At 43.2% G+C, this 25,308-nt stretch overlaps 3 protein-coding genes across 4 annotated transcripts in view; 2 read left to right on the top strand and 1 right to left on the bottom strand.

Moving 5' to 3' along the window:
• psd2 (pleckstrin and Sec7 domain containing 2) overlaps positions 1–12,576 on the top strand; it is a 17,590-nt gene extending 5,014 nt beyond the window's left edge. Inside the window, exons 3-14 of one of the 2 annotated variants that reach the window (XM_008327519.3) lie at positions 6,998–7,195; positions 7,519–7,599; positions 8,062–8,174; positions 9,012–9,070; positions 10,497–10,586; positions 10,689–10,732; positions 10,818–11,008; positions 11,120–11,190; positions 11,490–11,647; positions 11,775–11,919; positions 12,048–12,191; positions 12,346–12,576. In XM_008327519.3, coding sequence (XP_008325741.1) covers positions 6,998–7,195; positions 7,519–7,599; positions 8,062–8,174; positions 9,012–9,070; positions 10,497–10,586; positions 10,689–10,732; positions 10,818–11,008; positions 11,120–11,190; positions 11,490–11,647; positions 11,775–11,919; positions 12,048–12,191; positions 12,346–12,576 — 1,525 coding nt within the window. Of the gene's footprint in view, positions 1–6,997; positions 7,196–7,518; positions 7,600–8,061; positions 8,196–9,011; positions 9,071–10,496; positions 10,587–10,688; positions 10,733–10,817; positions 11,009–11,119; positions 11,191–11,489; positions 11,648–11,774; positions 11,920–12,047; positions 12,192–12,345 lie in introns of both variants that reach the window. The other variant, XM_017039593.2, reaches the window with a different exon arrangement.
• A 3,087-nt stretch (positions 12,577–15,663) lies between these two features.
• The window catches only part of nrg2b (neuregulin 2b), a 39,767-nt gene continuing 30,122 nt past the window's right edge, over positions 15,664–25,308 (top strand). Inside the window, exon 1 of the mRNA XM_025063033.1 lies at positions 15,664–16,438. The gene's annotated coding sequence lies outside the window, so the exon portion shown is untranslated. The remainder of the gene's footprint in view (positions 16,439–25,308) is intronic.
• purab (purine-rich element binding protein Ab) lies at positions 17,306–24,341 on the bottom strand. The gene is made up of 2 exons (XM_008327503.3): positions 22,635–24,341; positions 17,306–18,948 (listed from the first exon to the last, which is right to left on the bottom strand). Exon 1 carries the CDS (start codon positions 23,701–23,703, stop codon positions 22,858–22,860), a length of 846 nt encoding a protein of 281 aa, XP_008325725.1. The 5' UTR covers positions 23,704–24,341; the 3' UTR covers positions 17,306–18,948; positions 22,635–22,857.

The following is a 25,308-nucleotide window of genomic DNA, read 5'->3' as shown; positions in this document are numbered from 1 at the left end:
CCCCCCACCTCCTCCCTCCACAGACACACCAACAGTAAGTGAGTTATTTCCCCACTGATGGATTCATCTCTGTGTATTCTTAGCTCTGCGCTCCGTGACGTTTCCGACTCCTCTAATGGTCGTCGTTCTTCCAACCACGTCTGTCTGGACTTCCTGTGTGTGTGTGCGTGTGTGTGTGTCTCGTTGTTCTATGTTCATTCCCGCTGCGTGAATCCGTCCGACATGTTTGTCAGACTGAAGGTTGTTGTTGTTGTTTTCATCTGCGACGGCCGCACACCTGAGTGTGATTTATCTCACTCAGCCAAAAGGGGTCACCGTTGTCAACCGTTTGATGCTGAGCTTGTGTTTTTGTTTCTCTGGAGTCTTGGATGTGAATGTGTGTGTGTGTGTGTGTGTGTGTGAGATCTTGTAGACAACAAACAGTTCATTGTTTGTTTGTATTTGCATAAAAAAGTAACGTTTTTTTGTTCGGTTTAAACTTGAAATAAAGCAGAGGAATATAAGGCGACAGACACGAGTGGATTTAAGACAAGGAAACAATTACTGATACTCTGACACTAGGTGGCAGTGGATGGCTATAAAAACCCTAACTTGACTCAGAGCTGTTAAAGAAGATCCTCACGTGTGTCTTTCTTCAATTCCTGTGTTCAACTAAAGTGAATCAGTGAATTGTGAGTGACTTAAATCTAGAAAATCATTTTATTACATAAACATTCCTGGAATTTTTTTTTTTTATTCAGTCTTCCATAGTTGCCACTTCAACTCTGAGCTCTTTTACTGTCATCGCTGTAGACGCTTCAGTCTGAGGTATTTTTAGCCCCTAAACAAAAACCATCTCCATAACTCAGTCTTCTGCTGTGCCTCCTGTCACCGACGTCTGTCTGTTGCTGCGTTCAAGCCCAGATCGTGAATCCCACATAGGAAGTCGTGTACAGGAAATCCTGCACTCAGGGCTTTCAGAAGAGCGGAGAGTTGGCGGGTTGGGCCTTTAAAGGAGAGGGAAACGTTTCACTGCATCACACTGTACGTCAGTGACACACACTTTATAGACAAAGGTCGGTTTAACGAACCAAGACATTAACTATTAAAACAACACAAGGACAAAACAGGGAATTTGTATAGTAAAAAAATGAAAGTATCACACAGTTTACAAATATATGTATGTATGTATACATATGTGTATATATAAATACATATATATGTATACATATATGTATATATAAATACATATATGTATATATAAATACATATATATACTGTATATATATGTACAGTATGTGTATATATCCTTGCAGTACATACATGTAATGGGAATCAACAGACACTATTCCAGAACATTCTTGAAAAAGCTGACTTTTTTGTAGTGTGTTGAAGGCTTTAGTTCAACCGATCGGTCAGTGAAAAACATTACGTACTCAGATTTGAATCACGTCCCAAATATGTTTTTAGTTTCAACTTTTTTTTCTTTTCTTCTTCCTCTAAATCAATCCCTGATGTCTGTTTGTTGTTTTTATCCTGGGATAAAGTTGGAAACTACGTGTTCCTGCAGCAACGCCTTAAACGCAACACTGACTGACAAAGATTCCACCGTTCTGTGGAACCTACGTGTCGATGATTTTTTATTCCATTTTTTTTCTTTTTTCGAGAGATCGTATCAGTGCTAGAAAAATGTTTATAAATACAGGCATGTGTGAATGATAAAGACTGTCCGTGAGTCACGACATGAACGAAGCTGAAAAAGAAACGGTGGAGCCTACGGTGCTGATTAGAATCAGTGTTTACTGCAGCTGAGGAGGACGTGAGTCCATCGTCTGTGAAGGTTCTCATTGGTCCAGGTCATGTTATCTGAAGAGGTTGGTCGTAAGAAACCGGACTTCTTCTTGGAGCTTGGAAGACGTTTCGTTCAGTTTCTGTGTCTGTTGTTGTTGTTGTTCAGTCTGTTCCTCATAACCTGCAGGTGTTAATGGTACCAGGTGTGTAGTTACCACCTCACACCTGGTCTCTGCTGTCGTCCAGCACCAGCAGACATCAGTACCAGGCGCCGTAGGAACCCTCTGCACCGGCTCTAGTTCTGCTTTCCACAGAGTCAGAAACAGGAAGTCGGGATTCAGATGTCAGCATCCAGACGTGTGTCAGTGGACAGAACACACACTCACACTCTTTTTTCCAAACATATTTGGAAATTTTTTTAACCAGATTTTTTAAAAAAAATTTTGTTCCTGACTCGTTTGCGGGGACAGATATGTCCACGTCATAAATAAATCGCGGATAAAAAAGGAGCTGTATTGATTTTAAAATTATTTTTATAATTAATTGTATTACTCTGTCGTATTACTACAGTACTCTTACAGTACTACAGTACTCTTAACTTCCATCCTACTACCATAATTTATAAGTGTGCGACCCCAGGTCCAGGCTGACCAACATCAGATCAGTAAATTATGACGTCATCACTCTGGCCCAGAAATGTTAGGATGAAAATATTTTTATTATTTTTTTAAAATATAATAAATAGCTGGATGTTTTGTCAGTTTGGATGAAAAACTTTTTTTTTTTTTTTAATATAATAAATAGCTGGATGTTTTGTCACAAACACACTGAGACCTCAAAGAAAAGGAAAAAAAAATCCTGGAGTATCCCTTTAACGCAGAGGAAGTGCTGTTGGCCGGCACACACTGGGCCATTGTGAAGCCACCAGCAGGAACAGTGTACGAAGGCCCCGTCGGTGGCTCCGCCCCTGGACGGCCCCTCTCCCACCGAGAGTCTCTCTGCCAACAAACTTCAGAAAAGTCTCTGTGTGTCGACACTGGCGGAACAAAAACCACGGCTTTCCCGCTGGGACCGGGCTGTAATTACACCATGAACGGACTTCCGCTGTGAGCGGAGCTACATCGGTATCGAGGCGGAGTAAGAGTGAAAAGATCGCGGCCGCCGCTGGATGATGAGGCGGTGGGTGTGGAGCCCGCCTTTCACCGCTGCCGTTCAGGATCTCAGAGACGATGTGGAAGGACGAATACGATGCTCACTTCGACTTTCTGCTGCACCTCCTGTAAGTCTGACTTCTCCAGCCGGGGACCGCAGCCTGTCTGGGGGTTCATCTTCCAGATGGGAGGGAGCGTTAACGTTCTGCTGCGTGGCAAAATGGAAATAGTGAGGGAGGGAGCCGTAACTTTAGCCCGAACAAAACACTGCTGCTACTAAAAAAAGAAAAAGAAAAAAAGAGAAAAATCAAAGTCTGTGTAAAACGGTAGTGTTTTCTCTTTTTGTTCTACTTGACTTTTCTGTCTGTAAAACTCTTCAGGTTTAGTCACAAATGTAAAATATCGTTACCATATCATCATGACATGTTGTCTGATAGTAGTTCGTAGTAATATTTATGGTATATATACTGCATCCTGGACCACCAGCTACTGTAAAATTTTTACTTTATGTGTATTTTTTTTTTTGTGGAACAGAAATATCTGGGTCTTCAGAAGAAAGAAAATACTTTATTAATTACCCTCAGGGAGGGTCAGACAAAAATAGAACCAAGTTTATGGAAACAAATGAAAAAACAAACCAGTTCTAAACACTGATGAATCCAGGTGAATATCATCAGCATATAGTGTAATATATATGTGAAAGACAAACCTGTTTCTCTGTTTATCTCATCATGTAAAGGTACAGTTTTAAGTACTTATTGAGGATGTGTACTGGCAAGTATCTGGCGATACGATACGTATCCCGATACATGGGGCAACGATACGATATATATTCCATCTGAACATCAGTTCCTAACACTGGAACAGAGGGATCTACATTTGGAATCACTAGAGAAGAAAGAAAAGAAAAAGAAAATGAACCAACACCTGGAATATTGGACTGGGAAAAATGATTAAAAAAAATCAATAACTGATCAATGACTGAGGAGTTTGATACGGTGTCGTGAGACAAAACAACGTGATGTTTCAATGTATCAATATTTTACTGTATTTGTACGGGATATTTCTGTTCTTCCCAGAATTCCCGTTCTTGTTTCAGCTCAACCTCCAGAATGTGATAAAAACAATAACATCGTACCAGGTACGATTTTTTTTTTTTTTTTTTACTGAAGTACTAACACTTGTTTCAGTCGTCACAGCAGTGGCTGACGCCGCAGTATTTAGTGGTAAATGTCCACAAACCTCAGCTGATCACTGACACCACATACACACACGTCTTTTTTTTACTCAGTCTTTATTAGTTTTTGTAGCATTTCCGTCAAATACTGAACAGCGTTTACACAAATCAAAGAAACATCCGGAATGATTGAATTACCGGAATCTGTTTATCCCATAAATACTGGTTACCTGCCCGGATGATGACATTCAGTCCTTCCCTCCACCTCCTCCTATTTCACTGCACACACAAACACACAAACACACAGACACACAGTGTTGACACACCTCGCAGCTGTAACGCGGTGTTAAACCTCCGAGAAGATTAGCATCTGACTCAGTGGCGTGCACCATCACGCTCGCCATCGTTGACACACACTCACGCAGACAGAGCGGCGGTCGCATTCACTGCCCTTTAATACAAATACTTTGTACTGTACTGCACTGTCATATTGTCCACGAGGAGGTACTTTGGCACGATCATACTACAGTACTGCAGATACCTGCTGTACTCTGTTGTTCCTCTACCGCAGTTATTTGATCACAGGCAGCCATGACAGTGTGTGTTTGTGTGTGTGTGTTTGCAGTAGTAAGTATTTTTTAAGCACAATTTTAGTCCCAGTACTGACTTGAACTTTTAAGTATTTTTTATAGTTTGTATAATTGTAGTCCTCAGGTGTCAACTGCAGTCACAAAGTTCTCAGACAGATGTTATCATTTTAACTCAGCCAGTGTCTGATGTTGACCTCAAAGCCGTTCAGATGGTTTGATCCTCAGGTGTCGAGACGCTTCACCTTTGATTTGATCATCGCTTTATTTAATTTACAAAAAAAAAGTGAAGCGTTTCGAAACGTTCCAAGTTTCTGACTAACTTTAAATGAAAACGGCAAGAAACATTTGCATGGAGCCGGTGTTGAAGACACCACAGAAGAAGAGAGCAGACCGAGACAGGCAGGAGACGCTGAGGGATTTTTTTTTTTTTAATCATCAAATATGGATTTCCTTTTTTTACGCAGCCAAACTTTGTGGTTTGATTTATGCAAATGTGTCTGGGTTTAGAACTCAGTCCTTTGAGCGTGTTTTATGACCATCCAGGGTTCTGACCCCTGCTGGACATGTCCAGAATACATCTGGAAGGAAGTTGACAGGAAGTGTTGGTGTTTGGAATCTGCTCCGTCCCAGTGGACCTAATTTCCAGACTAAAATACAGATTTTAATTTCTTCCGGATATACAGTACCAGAACCAGTCCCCGCCCCGTCCCTGAGGATGAGCCTCGTTACACTTCTCATTCCTGGCTGCTGCGAGAGGTTCCTCGGAACTCTTTGTTGCAGTGCAGGGGTCAATCGGTGACCTCTGTGACTGTGTTTTTTTTTTTGGGGGGGGGGAGACCATGCTCTGCAGGGTCTCATGGAGCCAATAGTTCCAAGGTCAGGCGCCCCAGGAAAAGTAAACAGAAGAAAAAAAAGAACGGTGTGTAGAGCAGGAGGACGAGGTCAGCTGGAGAAGAAACCCGTTATTCTCTATGGAAACTTCTAGTTTCTCTGTTTTGTGTATTTGAAACTTTGTTTTTAATTTGAATTTTTTTTTTTTTGCGTTCTTGTCTACAGTCATTTTTTCCCTTTTGAATCACAGGACACTTCTCCGTCATCTCCATGGAAACATAAACCGTAACAACAACAGCGCTGTAATGTATTCGATTTGTGAGAGTAATGCAGTAGCCTTCATCAGATTATGTAAAAAAAAAAAAAAAAAGAGAGAAAAAAACAAACCTCTGAATCATGAGGCGAGGCAGATGTTCACTTAGGAGGAAAAAGAGGAAATGGAATCAGACTAATGGAAGTGACTAATTATTCACTTTCCTCTGAAATATGACAGGAAATCATGGCGCGTGTGTCAGTGAATATAGAGATGTCATCGGCATAAAATTAGACACTGATACTTAGATACTTTTTTTTAACTTTTGTTAACAATTCTTTGATAATGTGACGCGATTAATGAAGATTTAACTGATTTATTTAAATTGGGAACGATGACAAAATCGTTCAAAATACTGTTTATTATTATTACTTTTATTCTTTGTTTTTGTGGTCAAAACACTGCTTATATCCAGAGGGTTGTGGGTTTGATTCCCAACCTGCTTGTTCATGTGCTGCCCTGCTGTTGGCAAGTATAGCGCCCCAAGTGGTCGTTAGGATTAGAAAAACCTGGACCTGGTGCTGGACTCCAGGACTGTCTGTGGTCCACGTTATTATCGCCCTCTACTGTTGAACTCTGTCTGACTCCGGGCTGGTCAGTGTGTGTGTGTGTGTGTGTGTGTGTGTGTGTGTGTGTGTGTGTGTGTTTTTCTGAATCATGACGACATGTTTTATCTTTCACCTTTGTGTCAGTCGTGTTGATTCTGTAGAATTCAGTTACTCCCTGAATTATGTCACAGCTTTCAGTTTGAAGGTTTGTCCTTTTTACAGCAGGGGTCACTGTGGAGGCGGGGGGGGGGCGTCACAACTGTATTTGTCAGAATTAAAATGAGATTTTAATCCATTAGTGGCTCAAATTAAAATGAAATAAAAATCTGATTTTTTTTCCCGTCAACTTTTTTATTATTTTATGTTTATTTTGGAATCCAGTCGCAGGCCAGATTAGACTGTTCAGTGCGCCGGGTTGGGCCCGTGGGCCACCAGTTGATGATCATGTCTCTGTAGACACAGAAAGACAGACGGAGCTGAGCGATGGGAGATGTCTGTGTCTGTCTGTGCTGCAGCCACATTTTGCGAAACACTGTTTTGCAGTGACTGGTGCTGCTGACCCCATTGACCCCATTGACCCCACTGACCCCACTGTCCATGTCTGTTTGTGCCGACAGCGATGCCAGCCTCACAGACGTCCCGTCCGACTCAGAGGAGTGTGATCTGGGCAGTCCGGAGCGTCTGGAGCGCGGCAGCACCGACACCCTGGCCAACGGCTGCAGAGCCGACAGCGAGGCGGCCAAGAGACTGGCCAAGCGCCTCTATCACCTGGAGGGCTTCAAACGCTGTGACGTGGCCAGACACCTGGGCAAGAAGTGAGTCTGGGGGCACAGAAACCTGACTTCAAACTGTCCATAGACGATCACATGACCACACGTTCAAAACTCCACTGAAAAAAGAAAAAAAAATCTTCATTTAAAACTGTATTCTCTTTAAAAAAAACAAAAAACTTTTATTCTCGTTTAACAAAGGAAATAAAATGATTAATTTAACACTGTCCCCCAGGGTGGCCTGCCCCCTATTTTGGGCACTGCTGCCACCCTGTTGTCCAAGAAAAAAAAAAAAAAGATCGCTAAGCTCATGTAAAATGTTTTTATCTTGAGAGTTTTTTTTTTCTCTCCCTGTGTCCTCTCTGCAGCAATGACTTCAGCCAGTTGGTGGCGTCAGAGTACCTGAGCTTCTTTGACTTCTCCGGCCTGTCATTGGACCGAGCCCTAAGGTAACGCACAGTCAGCGCTCAGTAATCTGACCTCGTGATGTGGAACATCTGTGCACGTTCCTGACTCACAGGGCGTTAGCCTGCGCTAATGAAGCCGCCGCGGCGAGGATAATTAGCTGCAGAGCCGCAGAGTGAATTAGCTGACATGTTACATGTTGGTGCAGTGGTTGTTAAAGTGAGGTGTGAGGTTCAGGGCTGGTCCGTCGTCTGTCGCAGTTCATTACAGGAACTGTTGTCAAGTGAAATATACATATATTTATACATATATAAAAATATATATTTACATGTTATATATAAATATTATATTATGTATAAGTATATAATAATATTAATAATAAAAAATAATAAATATATTATGTTTTATTTATGTTTTTATATATATTTAAAATACATATATACATACATAAACATATATAAATATATATAAATATTTTTGTGTATTTTTCTGTGTGTGTGTGTCAGAAACTTCCTGAAGGCGTTCCCACTGATGGGGGAGACCCAGGAGAGAGAGAGAGTCCTGGTCCACTTCTCCAAACGCTACTGTCACTGCAACCCACAGACCCCCACCGTTGAAGGTCAGAGCTGTGGCATCATGGGTAATAAAAAAAACTCAACCCTAAGCAGTCGCCTCTGCTGACTTTTGCAGTGATGATAACGATAAAAGAGTTACTAACGATTTGTTAATTATTATTATTATGTTCAGTATTTACAGTAGTGGTGTAGTAGTAGTTTTTGTCACTGTTTATATGCGCCATCTGCCACCTTTGCAACTTTTTGAAATTGGGCTAAAAGTTATTTTATATTTTTAAACCTAGCAAAGGTCAAACCAGAGGTCACGCAGCTTGACAAAGATGATGATGATCAAACCAGTCTGAACTGGTTCCTGTCCTGAACTCCAGAAACCGACACAGTGACATTTGGTCTGAGAAGTTTTTGACTCTGTCTTTTTCACACTTTTTTTTTTTTTAGTTTTTACTGCAGAAACCTTTTGACTCAGTCTTTTTCACACTATTTTTTTTTTAGTTTTTTCTGCAGAAAAATAGAAACGAAATTTGTCTAAAAATAAATGTGTTAATGATAAACAAAAATAGAAACGAAATTTGTATAAAAATAAATGTGTTAATGATAAACAACAGACAGAGAGACTGTTCGGAGGAAAGGGATTTTAATAGATAAACAAGTGTCAAGAGTCAGTCAACAGGGGGCGATGACGTCATCAATGCACAGTTGTTGTTCCGGTGTGTTCTCAGCATCTTCACATGCTCAGTGAAGACGCTGGCGTTTACTGCAGCTCTGGTCATGTGACCAGGTCTCTGCAGTTACCATGAAGGAATGCCTGACTTTTCAACTTCCTCTCTGTGTGTATGTGTGTGACCTTTCCTTGACCCCGGCCCTGTGCTCCGTCTCTGCAGATGGAGCCCACACGTTGACCTGTGCTCTCATGCTGCTCAACACTGATCTTCACGGACACGTACGTATTAAAGTTCCTGAACTCGCTGACTCAGCTGACTCTCCGTCCTCTGCTCCGTCACCGTCTGAGGACGAGGACCGTCTCTGTTCACATGCTCCATTTTTCTTAAACTTCTTTCATGTTCGTGGCCTCCTCCCTCTCTCTCCCCCTCTCTCTCTCTTTCTCCCCCCACGGCCTACTTTCTGACCTGCTTCTGTCTCGTCTCTCCTGAAATAGTCCCGTCTCTTCACTGTTTTATCTGGAGCGCTGTGGTCCAGGCAGCGTAGCGCTCTTCATCATCGTAGGTCCTGCTCCTCAGCGCTCCTTTAACCCTGCTCCTCAGCTCCACCCAGTGTCTCTGCTGCGCTACTGGTAGAGAGAGAATCCTTCCTCCCACTAATATCCTGTCTCCCCCTCTCCCTCTTCTCTCCCATTTCCGTTTCTCCCCCTTTTCCACATCCTCCTCCTGCTTACCTCCTCTGGTTCCCTGGTCTGTGTCTGGCGCCCCTGCAGGTGGTAAGTGTCATCACCACACCGACGCTGACGGTGCAGAAATACTGTAGCATGACAAAAAAAAAAAAAAATCACAAATTTTGGATGTAGACGTCATAGTTAAGGTTGGACCAAACATTTCCTCCAACCCTGACCCATAAAGTAATTGTCTTCAGTAGAGATATGCTGCCCCTAGAGGGTCAAAAGAGGTAACGCAGGAGGGGTGGTGAACTTTTTAATTCACTGACTATAATGTATATATATATATATATAAAACAATGAATTGCAACTGCATGACAATTAATACATCCATATATTTAAGTATGTATGTATAAAATGAACAAATATGTACAAACCTGTTACTTCAATAAGGGTTAAAAATATATATTTTTAGGAGAAGCCGGAGTTTCAACCAGGTCTAATAAAATATGCAGAAAATACAGTATAATAAACCAAAAAAGATAAGATACTGTATAAACGTGCAAATTTGGCAGTGAGGTCTACCACCAGAGATGCGCAGCACAACACCGCCATCCTGTGGATGTCTGCTGAACTGCTAGTTGGGGCAAAAACTGAACTGAACAGAACCATCAGCAGTGTTACTGCGATTAACCGTCACCGAGAAATTAGAATCAACTAATCGGTCCATGAGAATGAATGTTATAGAAATGTTTGTGAGAATCAGCCTTTAACATAATGACGGCCTTGAAAACATTTTTATTTACTATAGTTAGCGTTAATTAAGGAACAAACGAACCAGAATTTAAACCGAAATAAATACATTTTTAAACTTATAATCTAATAATCATTGTTGTTAAAGAATGATCACAACTCTGATGAAATGATTTTAAATCACAGACGTTATTGGACAAACACTGATACCAGGTGAACTCACTTTGACCCCCGACTCACTGTCTGTTTATTCATGACCTCTCTGTGTTCTGCCCCCCCCCAGAACATTGGTAAGAAGATGTCGTGCCAACAGTTCATCAGTAATCTGGACGGCCTCAACAACGGCGAAGACTTCCCCAAGGATCTATTAAAGGTACAGGCCGCGACACACTCTCTCTCTCTCTCTCTGCTGCAGAGCAACATTCGTCGTCTCATATATTCACGCCAACGTGTTTCTGTGGATTTCCTTGCCCAGATTTTGTACAACTCCATCAAGAACGAGAAGCTGGAGTGGGCCGTGTGAGTATTTTTGGGGGGTTTGCAGACGTCTGTGCCCTTGAACATGCGCTGCTCAGGTTGACACTCAGTGTTTGTGTGTCTGCAGTGAGGAGGAGGAGCTGAGGAAGAGCTTGTCAGAGCTGGTGGAGGAGCAGTGTGAGAGCGGGGCCAAACGTGTTGCCAGGGTAACAGACAGCAGTAACCCTTTCATCGCCATTCCCATTTTGCTGAACGCCGTCACCTACAAACACGGAGTGCTGACCCGCAAGAGCCACGCAGATATGGACGGCAAACGCAGTGAGACACACACACACACACACACATACACCGATGGTTGAACTAATTTCATCCCTTTTGTACATTTGCATAACATTTTATTTTAAACGACGCCTCTGTCCTCTCTCCCAGCACCCAGGGGTCGGCGTGGTTGGAAGAAGTTCTACGCGGTTCTGAAGGGGATGATCTTGTATCTCCAGAAGGTACTGCACCGCATCCTCTGCTCCGTTACCATAGAAACACAAACCCACCACTGCAGCTGCAGCGGCGCTGTAAGCTGCTCAGCTGCGTGAGATAAAGAGATGGAACACTGCTGTAGTGTGTTTCTGTCTCCCTCTGCTGGAAGGAAGTCTTAACAGTTTGAACTTTTTTTTTTCACATTCGCACTAAAAATAAAGTTAAACAGAAAATAATTACAACTAATTTAAATTTTTTTTAACAGAATAAAGTACAAAGACAGACATGCTTGTTATTTAAACCCGACTTTTTTTTTCTTACGTAGGATGAGTACAAACCCGATGCTGACATTTCAGAGGTGGACCTGAAAAACGCAGTACGAATCCACCACGCTTTAGCCACTCGTGCCACCGACTACAGCAAGAGAGCCAACGTCCTGAAGCTGAAAACATCCGACTGGAGAGTGTTTCTGCTGCAGGCCCCGTGAGTAGGAGTCACCGGAGGCAGAACGTTGAGACTTCAGACGTTTTATACATAATCCATAAACAATAAAAACCGTCATGAAATAATCCTGCCGCTTCCCTCTCCTCCACCTACTCCTTCTCTTCAGGAGTGAGGAGGAGATGATGTCCTGGATCTTTCGGATAAACCTGGTGGCGGCGCTGTTCTCAGCTCCAGCCTTTCCTGCCGCCATCGGCTCCATGAAAAAATTCTGTCGCCCCATCCTGCCTTCTTCATCCACCAGACTCAAGCAGGTAACACAACACTGCCCTCTCCCTCCCTCCCTCTCTCTGTATATACATATATTGAACATATATATATTTCTTTTCCACTTTGAGTGTCTCCTAATTTCCTTCTACTCTCTGCGCTGTGATTGGTGCAGGAGGAGCAGCTGCGGAGTCACGAGAGTAAGTTGAAGCAGATGAGTCTGGAGCTGGAGGAGCACAGGATGAACCCCCCCGCTGTGGACCCCAAAAGCCGAGAGTGGGAGGAGTACAGGCTCAAAGAGCACTACCTGACCTACGAGGTACGAGCTTCTCGGTTTCACAGACACATATATATATACATATATATAAAAATATATGTTTATGTGTGTCATACATTTTTAAAGGACATTAATAAAGTCACTGGTTCCTTCTTCCTTCATCCTTCTCCCTCCTCCGTCCTTTTTTCCTGAGCAGAAGACACGATACGAGACCTACATCAGCCTCCTCCAGGCTAAAATCCTGGCCGAGACGGACGACCTTGAAAAGATTGAGGCCAGCGTGATGGGGGGCCTCATCAAGGACAGGAGCCTGGCCGGACGTGAGTGCCTTCTCCGGAAGACCCAGTCGTCCCCGTCCATTAGCCAGGCTCACAGTGGAGCCAACGGGAGGTCACCTGACTGCAGTACGGCGGCTCAGCGGAGCTGAAGACAACCTCCCAGACAGACGAGCGTCGTCCTGCGGCTGCTCAAAGCGTTGGACGCCGGCTTTGAGTTCTGGGCTCCTTCATACCTCTGTTTGCACTCACGGAATCTGATCACTGATCCTGAATCAGTCCCTGATCCTGAATCAGTCACTGATCCTGAATCAGTCACTGATCCTGAATCAGTCAGACCTGGTGAGACGTTTCTACCTTTCAGCATCAGAAGAAGAAGAAGAAACCTCACGTCTTGGACCGTCTTTTCTTTTTTTTCTTTTTGTTTATTAATTGCACATCCAGATGATCCTAACTGTGATCTCCGCCTCCGTCAGTATTGTTCTAGAAATCTCCTTCATGCTGAAGCTTGTTTTTTTTTTGTTGTTTTTTTGCGGTTGAGTCATGAGAGCAAAGAGGACGAACACGGACATGGACAGGTTATCCTCTGTCCCTCTGAGACTGAGACGGACTCGGTGAAGAAGGTACTACTGTAGCATTTTGGCCTTTGCGTGTCTTCAACAGACTCACTTTAAAGACTGGGTGAAGGATCGAACGTTCTCCGTGTATAAAATATTTATTTATTTATTTAATTGTTCTGATTCCATCCCAGGTCGGAAATGTTCACGTGGACGGACATTTTTTTTTTTTTTTTGACATTGAGACACTCGCAGCTGTGGTTTCCACTGTTGACAATCGGTTCCGGCAGAGGAACCGGAGAGGGTGCGTGCCTTAACCCAGAGCGCCTCCACGTCAGGTCAGGTGTCCAGGGTTAGAAAGTGACAGGTTGAAGGTCGGCTGCTGTGACCTTTGACCTTTGTCCTGTATTCAGTGTTTTCCGCCGGTGGACCTGATGTCCAACCTGTGGCTCAGTGTGATGTTGGAAATGAAGGAGAACAGAGACGTGTGGCTGAGGTTAGAGAGGTTCCTGAGGGAGCTGTCTGAAGTTCTAGATGTTTTTTTTATATATATATAAAGGGGAATTTGAACACATCATTTCCAACGTGTTTACAAACTTCATGAAAACCTACGTTTTAGAAATTTGGCTAAAAAAACATGGAATTAATTCACAAGTTCAAAATAGACTTTTTCTCCACATGAGGTGGACTTCTGTGGAAAAAGTGAGTTCCAGCCATTTATATGCTTATATATATGTGTATATATATTTACATATATTTGTATGTGAATATATATAAATATATATGTATTTATACATACATACATACATACATCTAAACATATCTTTCGGTGCCAAGCAAACACAGTCCCTTACCTTGTATTAGGTCCTTGGCCTGCTGGGACACGTTCCTCCGTATATAAATATATACACAGCTATTGACCACAACTTTAACTCTAGCCATGCTTAAAATACGTTAAGGATTTCAATCAGATTCATCTTCAAATAAAAATGCATTCATTTCAACAGCCCTAAAATATATATATATATAAATATATATTTTATATATAAAGACCACACACCTTCCTTTTCCTAACACTGTTGTAAGGTCTTTGACAGTTTTAAGTTTGTCGTTTTGGACCGGCGTTCACTGGACGCCTTTTTCCACAGAAGATCCACAGTAGATAAACCTGGAGGCCAGTCTGACTGATGGTCCAGTACAGTATGACTGATGGTCCAGTACAGTATGACTGATGGTCCAGGACAGTCTGACTGATGTTCCAGTACAGTCAGACTGATGGTCCAGTACGGTCTGACTGATGGTCCAGGACAGTCTGACTGATGGTCCAGGACAGTCTGACTGATGTTCCAGTACAGTCAGACTGATGGTCCAGTACAGCAGCACGGACCAGAAGAAGAGAAGTTTCTACTACAGTAACACGGTTATTAGACCAGTCGTCACATGACGATACAGTGTACAGTAAAGTAGAACTAAAACTGATACTTCAGTAAAACTCTGAAGACCAAACACACACACACACACACACAGATCATATGTCAGCTGTTCTGTTCTCTCTGATCTTCACTTCTCTTTTTGAGAAGTTACAGTTTGGAAATAGAACTGCAGTATTTTTAAACTTTCCACTTCATACTAGGTCACTCACACTGTTACCAATTCAAGTAAAAAAATCCTCAAAACAAAACAGATTCTCCATGTACCACCATTGGTGTGGGCACCACAGTTTGAGAACCACTGAATTGATGTGAATTATAATGTAAGCTCAGCATGTTAGTAAGTCAGTGTTAAATTCCCCTTTACAGGACCAATGAAGTTGTTCTTTTAGTGGGAGGGGTTTTTCATGGTTGTGTGGGGGGGTTGCTGGTATTACATTTGTCCTCAGAGATAAACTTAACAGGGTCACGAATAAAACTGCCACTAACTCCAACGACAACATTTCCTACTCCACCATCTACAACGTCTCACCGTCTATGGTGGAGTTATTGATCGATTGATTGATTGATTGATGTTGATTCCACCAACTCCTTCACATGGAGAAGTTTGGTGTTTTTTTTCCCCCAGACAGAGGTCGGAGAGTCAGTGTTTCAGCAGCAGGTCTGCTCAGACTTTTGTTGTTGTTTTTGTTTTTTTTACATTTGATGTTAAAGCTGGGAAAGAAAACTATCAGTGTGTTGGAAAAGACAGTGAAACAACGCCACCTAGCTGAGGCGAACGGGACGAGCTGCAGGAAAACGACAGCAACGACGGCCTCACCTGGATGTCTGAGGGACTAGTGGTGGGTTGGTGGTACTGCTGTTTGTGAGCACCTTAACTGATCCTGACCCAGCTGCAGTACACTGACACACACATACACACACACTTCATGTGTTGACATCATTTGTTTATGACACAACTGTTGAGTTCAGTTAGCTTAGCACACAGAAGCTAACTGGAGCCGTAGTCTGTCTGTCGCTTGTAGATCACATTAATAGTGACTGATGGTATCTAATATTCTGGCTGGAATCCTGGAATCACAGCTGGAATCCTGAAACTGGATCCTTGTACAGACCCAGATGCTGAACTGGAACAGTGTGAACCAGTAGCTTTTTTTCTTTTTCTTTTTTCTAACATATGGATAAATGGAAACTGCTTTTCACGTGGAGATACTCTCGTATCCCGCTCGTCCCCGCGTCCTGGAACCTAACTGTAGTTTCCTTACGTGCTAGGCTAGACCAGTGCTGTCCACCAGGGCGGAGTCCAAATCTATTTGTTGATTGTTTTATTTAAAACAAACAAACAAAAAAAAAAAAAAACAGAAAAAACAACCTGAACCTGAACTACGGCACTTTGATGTCAGCATCGGTTTCCTGTTGGTTTTGTTTGTATATCTGAACAGTTTTTGACAGGACACACATACTCTGTAAAGTACATATTTACTGAATATTTAGTCTGTGCTTCATAAAGTAAGCTTTTATACTGACTGCTGTGTCTGTGTCTCATTCAGACTCTAGTTTTGAATAAGGTTCACATTCTTCAAAGTTGTTGTTTAAACACATAAAAAAAAGAAAAGGTCACTATTTACCTATTGTTAGTTATTTAAAAAGTATTTAAAATAAAGTAGGTATAACGTTTTCAACATCAGTTTAACTTCACGACTGGATTACACTGTACCTTTAAGAGAGTTGCATTCTGGGATGCTAGCAGGTGTAGCTGCCAGGCTAACCTTCTTTCTACATCAACTGCCAAACAGTTCAGTACCTGGTGTTTAAAAAACGTTTTCTTCATTTGAAATGTTATTAAATTTGAAAGATTAAAAGTTAACGTTTCTAAATACACAAGTAGAGGAAACAAAGTAAAACAAAAAGTTGTAAATGTTGAACCAAAATAACAGGCAACAAAGTCTCATTTTCTGAATTACTTTGGAATTTGTTTGGATTATTACTCATGGACTTCAGTCATGAACTTCATCCATGAATGACAGGTAAGAAAATTACTTTTTTTTATCATTTAAATGTAGTTATTTTTACTTCTTTAATGCAGTTATTTAACATCATGTAGGTCTTCAATAGGAGGTCTGCAAACTGTTAGAGGTTCATGGAAGTACTGCTGGATGGTCGAGATATTTTTGTGTCATTAGACAATTTTTTTAATACAGTTTATTTAAGTCAAGTCTAATTAAAATTGTGCTTAAAAATTATATAATTTGAATAATTATTTCCATAATCATTGAGTCATTGATTAACTAATAATGATTATAATACTGATTTCAAATATCGAGTCATTAATTAAACAGCTCAGTATTGTATGTACTGTAACTAATAATGATTATAATACTGATTTATGTTTCCACATAAATTAAATATTAAAATAAATAGCTTTGTAAGGTATTTAAAATATGGTTCCATAGTGTAACAGTTAGCACGCCTGCCTCGGAAGCAGAAGGCAGAGAGTCCTGGGTTCGATTCCCTAAAGAACCACATGCTTGATGATGTTAATAATCTTCTGTAAGTTGCTTTGGATAAAAGCGACTGCTAAATGTATAAATGTAAATATAAAATAATGAAGTACTGTACCCGCCCCCTCTCCCCACATCCCTAAGGTCAGTGTTGTTATCAACGCAGGGAATTATCTCCAGTCGTCCACTAATAGAACCATGATAAAAAAAACTGTATAATATTAATGAAATAAAGATTAGAAAGAAGGTTAATAAAATTAGAAATTGTTTACGAGAGCTTTGAGGGCGAATCTCTCACCTGTCTGGAGTTTTTGCGTGACTCAAGTTCCAGTCTGAGAGTCAGGATTCATCAATTAATCGAAACAGAAAATTAAGGGAAAAAGACATTTTGGGTTTTTTTTTTTGCCATCAACAGAAATTTATTAAGGTTGCAAAAGTACATAACAGAAAGAAATGAAAATGAGGACAAGAGTTATGACGGAGTGGAGATGTTCAGGACGAGCTGGATGTCAAAGCCAAAGTAAGCACCATCGTCATGTGGTCAGGAAAGGCCATATTTAGGTAAGAAATCGTCTAGGAGGAGGGGGTGAGGGCAGGTTAAACATGATACAGGGGCAGGGGGGGAAAAGAGGGGCGGGGGTGTTATCACAGTTTTCAGACATTTTTCACCAACTAAAAAAAAAAGAACAATATCGTGTAGCACTATTTATCATGCAATTTACTTTAGTAAACCTTCTGACACACAGACAAAATATACTTCAATAAGTAGAACTCAATACATCTCTGTCCAGCAATAGTCACAAAGCCTGTAATTTATACTCTTTGAATGTGAGATCCCTATCAAAAATAATATGCAGATTTTACTCTTCTTAATATATCTAAAGTGCAAGTATTTATCCATTTATTCAATGCTTTCTGTAAGTATAAAATACAAAGGAAAAAAAAAACAGCAATATGTTTTTCCTGTTACGTTATATTTTCTGAAAGGAGGAGCATCATATATAACACACACACACGCACACACACTCACACACACCACAGATAAAATAGTTTTGAAAGATACAACATGTTTTCTCATGTGGGAATGGTGAAGAGAGTCAAGGGGAGGGGGAGCGGGGGGGCAGGGGGGGTTAGAACAAATTGTGACATGAGATATGTTCATTGTGCATTGACCCCACGCCTTAAAATCCAGGGACTGATTTCCCATCATCCTCAGAACATCTAAAAGAACGCCTCCGTAACTGGACAGTGGCCTACGTGGTCTACGGACGGGACGGACCCCCAGAACTGGGCGCATGTGCAAACACAGGGTCGAGCTGAATGAGCTCCTCTGTCAGTGGTTTGTGATGAGTCATATAGTGCTTGACTTTGAGCGAAGGCTGTGATTGGCTGAGTAAGTAACCAAGGACTGTGAGCGGCCAATGAAGGACTGCAACACTGAAACCAGAACGAGAGCAGGTTCGGGTGTCGGAGACTCTTCTGGATGGAAGTTGAGTTAATACCTGTACACAGTTTAGCAGAGGCGGGTCACACCCCCCCCGACCCACGCTGGCACCCCCTGCCCCCCCACACACACACTTGGTTTGTGGAGGTTTGCTGTTTATAGGCCTGTTTCTGTAAAAGCGCTCAGAAACAGGAATCGCACCCCCTACAGGACAGAAGGAACGAGCAGACAAAGCACCCACAGCTGGAGCCATCAGAGCGCTCTGACACCGAACACATGCAACAGTGTGGGGGTGGGGGGTGGGGGGGAAGAGAAGCAGCTATTTCTATAGATCAGCTCTACGCTTCAGTTTGTCCACTTCCAGGTTTCGGAGATGATGAGGTCACATGACAGCGACCGAGCAACAAAAATATACAAATCACCCAATGACAGTGTGGTAGACAAAAACCTTTAGAAAAAAAAAACAAACAAAATAAAAACAATGACCACCTTGATGAAGAACTGCCACAAAGAAGATCACTCTGAATGTCATTCCTGTCCCTGTCGTCTGGACCAATCACCTCAACACGACCAGAGCGCCACCTCTGGAAAACTAGGAAGAAAGGAACAAAAATAAAATCTCCTAAAGTTTTGTCTTTGAGCCCCAGAACCAGAGGAAGATGTGGGGACAATATGGCTAAGGTTGGTGTTGGTCCAACAGTTTTGGAGTGACATAAAACAGGAGAGTCACTTTTTTTTTTTTTTTGCAGTAAAAGCACAAAGAACTCATTAGCACCTGGAGATTTCAGTCCACAGGAAGTAGGAGTTTCACTGTTTTATAAATCTGGCTGTTGTGGCCAAATCAGTTTTTTTCAAGAATAATGTAGTGGTGATTCTCAAACTATGGCAGCTGTACCGTTGGTGGTACCTGTGCTCCCTCTAGTGGAACACAGGGGATTCCTGTCTGTTTGCATCAGGGTGTTGGAGAGTGACTTTGTTGTTGTTAAAAAAAACTTTGAATTGAATTGAGTTAAAGTACCAGGTAGTAGTAGTACTACTACTACATTATACTGTGTGATATTTCACCAACATGTACATGAATAAATACTGAAGGTATTTGGAGAGACGAGTAAAAGTTTGGGTTGTTTTTAGAAGCACTGATGTCACATACGGTCGTCCAGACCTGTGGTGACCTCATGTTGACCTCTGGTGTCTTTGACCTCTGGTGTCTTTGACCTCTGGTGTCTTTGACCTCTCACAGTCTTAGGGGGCCTCGGAGGTTTGTTTTTTGGAGATGGGCTTTTTCATTATTCACAGAACAGCGGGGGCGAAATATAATCGTGGTGAAAGGGGAGAAAGAAAGTTTCTGTTCTTCTCCAAAGCAGAGAGAAAAGTTCCAGGCCGGGCCTGTCTGACCGGGGTCAATAAGGTCGCGGCAGAACTCTGTTTCTAAGCTCCATCAGTGCAGTGCCAGGCTTCTTCAGGCCTTTCACCAACACTCACAGACAAACCTGGGCCAAAAAGTCCTGCGTAGAACAGATGGGATTTTCTGGCACATTTGTCTTGGCCCCACTGCCACAGGCATGAGCAAACGAGCACAGATCAAGCACGGCTCCGACCTGGAGCTCCTCGGAGGAGAAGTTCAGTTTGGTGTGAGACACCTTTCAAACAAACGTCAGCTCTGCCTCTGTCAGACTGCTGTTATTCCTCCTGTCACTCAGACCTGGACTACGACTGCATCAACAACAACTTTTCTGCTGACGCTGCCGTTCCCACCATCCTCTGTCACATATATAAATATATATATATATAACAGCTTGATCTGAGTAAAGCCTGCAGATTATCTAACCACATCAAGCACGGTTAATGTGAGTTGGGGACTGCGATGTAAACCTAGAGGTCACTCAGGCCTAAAGGAAGTGGCGGCCTGTGTTTGGGAGTCGGGACTCGAGCCAGAGTCCACACTGAATCCCAGGAAGCGATGCTGAGATCAGCGTGTCCACATCAGAGAGGGGATTATAATACCTGTTGTAAATACACATCCTTCAGTCTCCTCTGTAATCTGCCTGGTTATGCAGGTCTTGTTGTGTTTCACCTGTCCTGTGATTGGCAGTTCCAGGTGAAAGAGAGAGACAGAGAGACAGAGAGAGAGAGGGAGGGAGGCTCCGAACTCACAGTTTCCTGGCTGTTCATGATCGGAGGCCCTGTGTGGTTCTAGACACCATTCAAAATATTTAAGAGGCCTCTCAAACACCCAGATAGGAACAAGAGGCCAAAACAGGGGGAGGGGGAGGGAGGGGGGGGCTGATTTGAATGTGTGTGAGCGTCAGCTACCCCTGAAACCAACTGTCCAATGTCCTGGGTCTGGGAGGGGGGGCACTGCAGACAGGCTGACATGGAGACAGTTAACGAGTGTGGACTCACTGTGGCAACCGTTTGGTCTGGGATGATTCTGATGCGGAATATATTAAAAAAACACCCAAAACTATGTTTACGCACTGAGAAACAGACGAGGCAGCTACTGCTTTACACAACGTGACAAGAAAAGTACCTCACAACTAGAGTTTTTTTTTTTTTTTCATCGGAGCGCTCGCCAGAGAAGGGGAAAAAACGTCACATTTGGGAAATATATGCAGATGCATCGACCTCGTCGCCATGCGCTCAATATCTACTGCTCATATAGCCTAAATGGTTTTGTTTTTTTTTTGTTTTTTTTTGTCTTTTATGAGTCTATACATGTGGTACGATGCCCCCACTGGCACGTACACAATATTGCACATTGAGATGAAAAGTCCTCCACTGGTCAGTGGCTTCTGCTCGGCCTGGGAGGAGAAACCAGACACAGTGTGGACGTCATGAAGGATGCGGACAGTGACGTATTTAGACGTGGTGATGCTCTCAAGGAGCAATCAAGGGGCTGTAGCACCAGAAGAGATAGATACTGCCTGGACCCTACTCTGTTAGGCCTCTACATACACTTGACTGCACTCAGACTGTGGGGCTGGGATTGGCTGGTGGCCCTGGACCTTTGAACAACAACATCAGCAACAACAACCATCAATATCAACCTGATTTCACTCTGGCCGACCACGGCTCAAACATCTTTAGATACGTGGCCGGACGTAAAGACGACCGGCGCCACCTCAGGCCGTACGGTCTGCAGGTCTGAGCCAGGGGTGGCCCTAGGGATTCAGGGGCCGATCTTTGTCTCTGTTTCTGGCCACCAGGGGCTTCTCGCCGTACGTTTGGTGTCATCACCCACGCTCCGTGCACTGCAGGGGAGTAAATCCCTCAGGCCCCCTGGTGGGTGGGTGCGTCGGTGTGTACACTTATTATATATTCTGCCACATTACAGCACTCGTAAATGAAGACGTACAGCGGTCGAGGTCACAGACCATCCACGTGAGAACACGTAAACGAGTGGAGTGTATAAGGCACGGGTCATAATGACGTCAGAGAGGATGCTTTGCCTCGCTGCGCTTTTTCGCCTCTCTCGCTCTTTTTGTTTTTGCGCCTTGGGATCCCAACAAGTGGACCTTACCCTTTTGCAACCCTCCCACCCCCCTACCNAAAAAGTTAACCCACAGAAAACGTGGGCGTCTTAATAAGGATTCTTTTTACAGCTGATTCACAAAATCATAATTAGTACATCTAAGTTAGCACTTTTTTCCTTAACGTTTACATGGACGTGGTGCAGGAGGGCTGAAACTCGACATAGTAGCTCAGATCGATTTCGTCACGTTGGTTTTAAAGTGGACAAAACAGACCGTGAAAGTGTCCCAACCGTTCCTTAATGGCATCATGATCAAGATTAATTAGCAAACGAGTCTCGGGTCAGATTATAGACTACAGCCTACTTTGCCAAACTTCTCTTCCAAACACGAGCCTACAGGCATGCTGACAGGTGGTTACAGGCCTGCAGTGCGTTTTTTGCGATTCACACACTTAGAGAGAGCACTTCCATATTTATTATGCGTACCATTATAATAAACTATACATCAGATATCTGATTTTGGTTTCATAAAGTTTATAATATAATCTTTGTGCTGATGTCAAATATTTGTTCTACATGAAGACGTTTGATGTTTTAATATAATAGAACTCTGGTTTTTTTAAATTTTAGATTAAATTTTAAACTTTTTTTCCTTTTTTTAAGCATATTTACCATTTTTAAAACATTTAAACATTGTTTTTTCCTTTTTGAAATAACTTTGATGTGTGCAAAATCTGTCATTGATAGAGATATAAACACTCTGTTCATTGTCATTTAAATCAAGTAGGAAACAGTTCATATCTTACAGTTCCATCCTTGATAGCAGCGGCTTACTGTTACATGGTGGTAAGTGGGGTGTCATCCAGTAAAATGAGCGAGGAGATAGCAGAGGCTCTGCTACGGCTGTGAAGGTTGTGTGTGTGGGGTGATTCCCTTGGGAAATTCTTTCTATTTTACAGTTAAAAGTGTCTCATATGCGGCTCTCCCAACCCAACCAACAAAAAAAAAAAAAAAAAAAAAAAATCCACGTCAGTCGTCGTCGCCGTCGTCTCCTCCGTGCGGGCCCTCAGGTAGCAGTTCGGAGGCCCGCTTCTCTCTACTCCTCTCCTGGATCTTCCTCATCTCCTCCGCGTATTTACAGAAGGTGTTGCCGAATTTGGACCACACTTTGCACGGAACCGTGATGGAGTTTCGGTACGTGGGCTTGACTTCGCTGACCCGCATGAAGACTCCGTACTTGTTGGAGCCTACGTCGAAGAAGAAGCGCTTGTTGTCGACGGTGAGCGACGTGCCTTCCGGCAGCTCCGCCGGCTCTTCGTCCACGCCGTAGTCATCGATGAGTTTGGCTAAAGCGTCACGGAACTCGATGAGACCCTGAGCCGGCAGAGCGATGGTCTGGCCTTGTGTGCTCCCCAGACCGGGCCCCCGATTAACGGTCTGTCGGATCCTCAGGAACCGCCCCCTCTGGTTTTCCTTCAGATCCATGTAATATTTCCGATTCTCCCGCACCAGGAATTCGCTCTTCAGCGCCCGCCGGGGCTCATCCTGCACCATGTCCGGGTTGCTCGGGCCCAGCTGGGCGTAATGTTCGATAAAGTCCCCGAGATAGTCACGGAACTCCACGGCCACGGACATGGAGAGAGTCAGGCGGCTCTTGTTTCCTCCAGCCCCGACCTCGGCTATCTTTAGGAAGCGGCCTTTCACATTCTGCTTCACGTCAAGGTAGAAGCGTTTGTTCTGGATGTCGACGCGTTTGGAGGCGAGTTCCTCGGTGTCGTGCTGGAGCCGGGACATGACGCCCATCGCGCCCGGGGGCAGCGTGCCGGGGCCTGCCGTGGGCCCGCCGTGGTCACTGCCACTGTCTCTGTCCGCCATGATGCTGCCTCCCTGCTTTACCTTCCACCGTCTCCCTCTGCCTGCTGCAACCTCGACTGCCTGTCAAACCGCTCCGCCGCTCTATCGCGAGAAGAGCGGAGGATGAGGCGTTCAGGGGGGAGCGAGGGAGGAAGGGAGGGAGGGAGCAGCTGTACGTCTTGTTACTGTAATGCTGCGAGCGGGCTGCGTTCAAGACACTCGTGTTGTTTCTGCAACGTTTGAAAACATCACGAGAGCCATCGGTAAAACGTTATACACAGCAGCCGAACGTTAACCCCCGCCCGTGTGAGCCTGAAACACCGCAGTATCAACGCCGCCAACCGCCACGGAGACACGGAGACACGGAGACACGGGCCGTCGTCTGCACCCGGTCCAGAGAGATTAAGGGCACAAGTACAAAGTCACGTCTTTGGGCGGCGCGTTTCAGCACCATGGACAGTGGTTTTTTTGGGGGGTGGGTTAGCACCATGGACAGACACCCAGGCTGTCCCCGGAGGACAGAGAATAAAGTGAATAAAGACAGGGAGCTTTCTCTGTTACGTCAACGTAAAAAGTCTGGCGATAATTTCCGTACGATGATTTATCGCCATTATCGTGACGGATATCAGAAAAAGTAGTGAATGACAGTGATATGTCACAGGGTGGACATGAGACTGACCTTATTCTCAGTGACCACTGACATCTAACAATTTGTTTGATTTCAGAAATACAGTTATGACTGTTTGTCAAACTTCTCATACAATTTTCATTCTTGTGATTTTTATTTTAAAACTTGGTTGTAATTTATCGTTAACTCACAGGTGAAGGTGTTGGAAACAACAATTGTTGGCATTTTTATATCCAGCGTCTCTGTTTTGTCCAGACCAAAATGCATCACTTATTTTAATGGGAAAAAAGAGAACGTTTTGACTTTTTAAACTCGAATTTTTTTAAGGCTAATATTTGTTTTTTCTCGTTCTCAACTTAATAAAAGTAACTTTTATTTTTGTGTATAGCACCATCTGCAGGGCAGAACGAGGACCTGCGTACTCTACAGAAGTAAAAAAAAAAAGCCCGATAAGATCATGTTTTTATTGGTGCAATAAATAATACAGACTACATAGTAAACGTCATAGTAAAGGATACATGTGACTGTTAGAACAATAAATCAAAATTACTTTTTTTAATTTTTTACTTTGTGCTTTTCATCGAGAGAACTGATGTTATAAAATGAAGTAGTTTGATTATTTTTAGTGATTATTTTTTAAGAGCTCTCAGTTCATTTCTCCACCAGGGGTTATCCCAGGTTTGAGAATCACAAGCACGGACTTTTTTTTATCAGGTCGGAGGGGAGGGGGCAGATCTCCGGGTGAGTAACGGTGGGGCTGACTTGATTGATGTCTCGGGGGTAATGACTTACTGAGACAGCACACTTTGATTGCGTCACACCTGAAACCTACAGTAGCAGTATCAGATTTACAGCGAGTGAAGGAAAGTAATATCACCAACCAAATATTCTGTCTGTTTTATATCTATAAAAACAGAGCCAGTAATAATCCCCACAGTTCAGTGACAGCACCAGGGGAGTCGTGGAGCCAAACGGTAGCAGTCCTGCCCGGGCTGGTC

The sequence above is a fragment of the Cynoglossus semilaevis genome, chromosome 15 (assembly GCF_000523025.1).
Source record: "Cynoglossus semilaevis isolate Cse_v1.0 chromosome 15, Cse_v1.0, whole genome shotgun sequence".
Taxonomy (NCBI): Eukaryota; Metazoa; Chordata; class Actinopteri; order Pleuronectiformes; family Cynoglossidae; genus Cynoglossus; species Cynoglossus semilaevis.
The sequence above is the reverse complement of the archived record's forward strand: the minus strand, read 5'-3'. Positions and strand labels throughout refer to the sequence as shown.